The 5,697-nt window shown below is 54.1% G+C and overlaps 1 protein-coding gene across 1 annotated transcript; it reads right to left on the reverse strand.

Annotated features, from left to right (window-relative positions):
• Window positions 1–748: 748 nt before the first annotated feature.
• On the reverse strand, window positions 749–3,846 carry LOC131590209 (olfactory receptor 14J1-like). The gene is made up of 2 exons (XM_058860157.1): window positions 3,185–3,846; window positions 749–1,967 (listed from the first exon to the last, which is right to left on the reverse strand). Exon 2 carries the CDS (start codon window positions 1,942–1,944, stop codon window positions 1,012–1,014), a length of 933 nt encoding a protein of 310 aa, XP_058716140.1. The 5' UTR covers window positions 1,945–1,967; window positions 3,185–3,846; the 3' UTR covers window positions 749–1,011.
• Between the last annotated feature and the right edge of the window lie 1,851 nt (window positions 3,847–5,697).

A 5,697-nucleotide genomic window follows, 5' to 3' on the forward strand; every position in this document is an offset into this window, starting at 1 on the left:
TGGAGCATCAGTGGCCCCAGTGAGGGCAGGGAGTGGCAAAGGCTCCCCAGGGAGTGGGGAGAGCAGATCCTGGAGGCCAGGACTGCAGGGAGCCAAAGGCTGTGAGCAGGAACTGCAATGCTGAGCAAGCCCTGGCTGGCTGGAGGCAGCAGAAAGGCCAAGCCCTGAGCCCAGGCCTGGCACAGCAGGGCCTGTCCCTCACGGGGGGCTCGGGGCTGTTTGTGGGGCAGGGGGATGTGAGGGGCAGCAAGGACAAATGCCATCAACCTGTGGGACCCTGCAGATCCTCATGGAACCAAGGGCCAGCGGGAGCCAGCAGGGCCTGACGGAAACAAGAGGCCACTGGGAGCCTGTGGGGCTGCAACAGCCACAACACTCCAATGATGGCGGCAACCAAAGGCTCCTTGACTTGCCTTTGGTGCACGGGACAAACCCCCAGCAGATATTCTCAAGGGACACAGAGGCAAAGAATATTCTTAGTTGCAAGGGACCCCCAAGGACCAGCAATTCCAGCTGTCAAGTGAATGGCCCACACAGGCATTGAAGCCACAGCCTCGCTGATATCAGCACCATGCTCTGACCAACGGAGCTCAGAGGTGAAAACCACACAGAATTTTACTGGCAAAGTACAGAGAACCAAGGAACTTGGGAAAAGCATTTAATACAACATCCAGTTGAACATAAAACACTTTCCACAGCAGTAACTGCATTAAGTCAGCCCATTTAACCTGGAAACCTTTAACCCTTGAGGTGTTAAGGCACCCAAAATCATGTCAGGGCAGGCACTTGATTTTATTTAAATGCACAGGGAACAGACCTCTTGCAGGTCTTTGTGTTTCAAAAGAAAGGTAGATATTCATGTAGAAATACAAAAAGTAATACTACAGTATTTGTAAAACACACAACAACAGTAGAAAAAGTTACCAATGAATAAATGCACAAACAGGGAATAATAAGGCTGAGATACCAAAGAGTTACATTCAAAAGGCTCTGCAGCACGAAAGAGAGAGTTTAATACTTCTGAAAATACAGAGTCATCAATTTTCTCAGGGCAGCCTTGAGCTCCTGGTTCCTCAGGCTGTAGATGAGGGGGTTCAGGGCTGGAGACACCACCGAGTACAGAACTGACACTGCCAGATCCAGGGATGGGGAGGAGATGGAGGGGGGCTTCAGGTTGGCAAAAAAGCCAGTGCTGAGGAACAGGGAGAGCACGGCCAGGTGAGGGAGGCAGGTGGAAAAGGCTTTGTGCCTTCCCTGCTCAGAGGGGATCCTCAGCACAGCCCTGAAGATCTGCACATAGGAGAAAACTATGAACACAAAACAACCAAATACTAAACAGACACCAACCACAGTAAGTCCAGCTTCTCTGAGGTAGGATTTGGAGCAGGAGAGCTTGAGGATGTGTGGGATTTCACAGAAGAACTGGCCCAGGGCATTGCCCTTGCACAGGGGCAGGGAAAATGTATTGGCTGTGTGCAGCAGAGCACTGAGAAAGCCACTGGCCCAGGCAGCTGCTGCCATGTGGGCACAAGCTCTGCTGCCCAGGAGGGTCCCGTAGTGCAGGGGTTTGCAGATGGACACGTAGCGGTCGTAGCACATGATGGTCAGCAGGAAATACTCTGCTGAGATGAAAAAGACAAACAGAAACACCTGTGCAGCACATCCTGAGTAGGAGATGGCCCTGGTGTCCCAGAGGGAATTGTGCATGGCTTTGGGCACAGTGGTGCAGATGCAGCCCAGGTCAGTGAGGGCCAGGTTGAGCAGGAAGAAGAACATGGGGCTGTGCAGGTGGTGGCCGCAGGCTATGGCACTGATGATGAGGGTGTTGCCCAGGAGGGCAGCCATGGAGATGCCCAGGAAGAGGCAGAAGTGCAGGAGCTGCAGCTGCCGTGTGTCTGCCAGGGCCAGCAGGAGGAAGTGGCTGAAGGAGCTGCTGTTGGGCATTTCTTCACTCTGGACATGGTGGACTGTTGAAAGAAGACATTGAAAAGCTTGGAGAGATTTCCTTGAGTCAATTCTATGCTATTTTCTTACAAATTTACTTAAAATTACTTCTCTTTCTCTGGGGTAATTTCTTTCAGTTCTTTTTAATATTTTTGAGCTTGAGTTTTCTGCTAAGTTACTGATCCTCTCTATGAAGGGGCAGAATTCCTCTTTCAGCATTGCTCTCAGCCTGAGCAGTGGGGAGCCCAGAGGGAAATCAGGGCTCCCTGTGCCCCAGGGCACTCAGACCTGCTGGTCTCACACAGATGCCCTTTGTCCTTTACACCTCCCTCTGTTTCAGGGTGGCTAAACATAAAACATGCTTGAAAAATAAAGCAGCCTCTTTAAAGGCTCCAATTTCTAAATAAATTTCCCTAGACATCTTTTTGTCTCTGTGCAGCTGGACAGGGAGGGATACCCAGGGCTGGTCAGGCTCTCTGCCTGGAGTTGTGCCTATTGGGAGCTGTTTCTCTCTATCCAAGCTTTGTCCCTGCCAGTGCTCCCGAGCCCAGCCCAGCCCTGGGGGCTCAGCTCTGCCCTGCACACCCCTCCCAGCACAGGCACTGCCCAGGGCCATCTCCCTGCCAGCAGGGCCTTAAGGGCAGCTCAGACAAACAGAGATGCTGCAAGCCAACGTGCTGCTGCTGCTGGCTGTGGCTGGAGGAGGCTGAGGAGGCACTTTGGGAGGGAGAGCTGAGGCAGCTCTGCTGATGCCCAGGGTGACAGTGCAGGAGTCTCAGTGACACAGACCAAGCTGACAGCCCCTTGCCCTTTCCTTTAGGAGAAAGCCGAGAGCAGCCCTGGCCATGCAGCACCATCTCCACAGCAGGAGGAATCTGCCCTGATGGGGGTCGCTCCTTCCCCCTCCAACTTCTCCCCACCGCCCATGGGGAGCTCCCAGGCAGGCTGAGAGCTGCCCCTGGCAGGTGGCAGATGCCCTGGGCTGGCAAAGAGCCCTCAGGGCTGCAGGAGCTGCTCTGCAGGACAGCCCTGGGCAGCCCTGGCTGCAGCCCCAGCTTCAGCCCCTGCAGCCGTCCCTGGCAGCAGGAGCCGTCCTGCCCTGTCCCTCTGAGGGTGCCCAGGGCAGCCCCGCTCTGCAGCACATCCTCCCCAAACCACAAACGGCAGCAGAGCCATCCCTACAGTCATGTCAGTGCTGTCATGGGGCAGCTTTAGGAGATCCCCGCAGCCAGAGACTTACTGTGCCAGCAGTTGGGAGCATTTCTCCATGAAGAAGCTCAGACTTGTCCTTCCAGTTGCTTTAAGGCACCCAGGTAGCTGCAGGCAGTGCCCTCAGCCCTGCTGGGCTGGGAGAAAAGCTGCTCATCAGGAGAAATGTCTTTTTGAAGCTCTTCTTGGTTGCCAGCAGCTGCCTCTGTGCCAGGAGCTCGGCCCAGCTCAGCAACAGCACCAGGATTTTAATGACCCTCTCAGGGCTTTGGTGTTGTTTCCACCAGACTCAGTCCCTGAGAGAGTGTTCAAAAAACTTCTCAAGAAGTTTAACTCAAAGTTAAATTGGCACTCCAATTTAAAGTTTCAATTCAAAGTTTCTTGAAGTTTTAATGGGTCCCACTGAGGGACACAACTGGGAAAGTGTCCCCAGGTTCCAGGGAGAGCAGAACACTGCAGGCACTGATGACAGGTGGGGACAAGCAAGGGAAAGGTGTCTGTGGTGCTGAGCAAAGCTGGATGTGTTTCAGGAGTGCCAAGGGCCAAGGGCTGAGCCCCAGCCCCTGGCAAGGCAGATGCTGTCCCTCCCTCATTGCTCAGGGCTCTTCCCGGGCCACTGGCATGTGGGGATGTGCAATGCCAAGGGCAGCACCATGGGGCGGCCCCTGCCAGGCTGCTGAGCAGGGACAAGGAGGCAATGACGCCCCAGGGCTGCAAGGGTCACTTGTCTCCTCCTCATGGCTCAGGCCCAGGGCCAGCAGCCGTGGCCAAAGGGCTGCACAAGTTGCCTCTGGCAGGGCCTTGCAGCTGCTGCCCATCCCTGTGCCCTCTCCAGCCCAGGCTGCCCTACGGTGTCCATGCCCTGCGCCTCTGTCCCTGCAGGCTGTCGTCATCCCCCGGCTGCCCCAGCTCGCTGGGCCCTTCCTTTGCTGACAGCTCTGCGTCCTGCCTGCCTCTGCCTGGCCACACAAAGCCTTGGCCTTGATACCAAAAGGGTTCATTCAATTTTTACCGTGCCTGTGAAATTCTAGCACAGGAACAAGGCATGCAGGGCCTGCTTTCTCAACAAGGATGGTTGAGAGAAAAGAAGACATCTGGCTCAAGGGTGCAGTGATGGGAAAAACAAGGACTGAATCTGGGAACTCGGGGTTTGGTTTTATGGAAGTGGGTAAATTGTAATATGCATTTAGCCACTGTGTAAAAGCAACACACTGGGAGAATCACATGTCCATGTCAGGTTAGGAGTTATCCCATGCTGGACCTCAGGCCTGAATAAATGATACCCTCTTAAACACTAAATTAGTGTTAAGGAGACTTACTCTGATGTTTCAGAGCCTTGCTGATGGCGGGGCCTCACAGAACCAAGGAGTCAGCTGTGACACTGGGCAAACTCATGGAACAAAGGGTCCATTTTGACACAGCAGAACCCCACGGAACCAAAATCCATTTTGGCACATTGGGGCCACATTGAACCAATGGTCCATGGTGACACTGAGGAACCTCTTGGAACCAAGGGGCCCTTCTGACACAGCAAGGCCTTGTGGAACCCTGGTCCATGGTGACACCATGGAACCGCACGGAACCAAGGTGACCATGTTCTACTACAGAACCTCGTGGAACAAAGGGCCCATGGTGACACTGCAGAACCAAGGAGACCATGGTGACACTATGGGGCATCATGGAACCAAGGGTCCATTGTGACTCTGCTACCAAAAATGGGAAAAAATAAAAGAAACTGCTTCACAGCAAGGGTGCAGTGAGAAGCAGCATTCTTTATTCAGCCAGTTGCACAAGGGGGAATAGCTCTTCCCAAAGGTGTGCGTGCTGGGTACAGGAAAGTTCCTGCTCACGGACTGTATTTTACATCCATATCCACTGACTGTCACAGAATAAACATACATATGATCATCATTTCTCTGAAATCATTAACATATTTTCTCTTACCTTCACAGCTGTGTACTTCTGTCCTGGGGGTCTCTTTGGTGGTCCCTGGTGCTTGGTGATGCCAGAGTCAGACCTGACTACACGGTGAACTGGTAAAAGTTGGCACAACTGGAGCTGGTCGCTTTCCAATTCTCCTTCTTACACAATGGGCATGGTGCAGTTCCATGGGCCAGTGGGTTTTGAAGAACAAGAACTGTGTGTTCACCAGCATGAGATGGTTTTTCATCTGGTAACATCCCCCCTTGGAGGCTTGTGAAGCTTCTCTTCTCTTCAAGCCTTGCTAAGCCTCCCATCTGTGGTGTCTGCTGGAATTCAATGCCCTCCCCATCCCACAGCAGCCCTGCCTTTCCCTCCTGCAGCCTTGGTCTCCAGCACAGCCATGGAGGCTCTTTGGGCTCTGGACTTTTCCTGCAGCCACCAAGGGCAGCTGAGCTCTGCCCTTGCCACAGCCAGCCCTGGCCAGCACAGGCCATGCTCAGCAATTCCTTGTCTGTGCCTGGCCTTGCTGCCAGCCCCGGCAGCGGCTCCCTGGCCCCTTTGTGCCCCGCTGGCCCAGCCATGGTGCCCCAGCCCCTGGGCAGGCCCAGCCCAGGGCAGGAG

The sequence above is a fragment of the Poecile atricapillus genome, chromosome 32, assembly GCF_030490865.1.
Source record: "Poecile atricapillus isolate bPoeAtr1 chromosome 32, bPoeAtr1.hap1, whole genome shotgun sequence".
In the NCBI taxonomy this organism is placed as follows: domain Eukaryota; kingdom Metazoa; phylum Chordata; class Aves; order Passeriformes; family Paridae; genus Poecile; species Poecile atricapillus.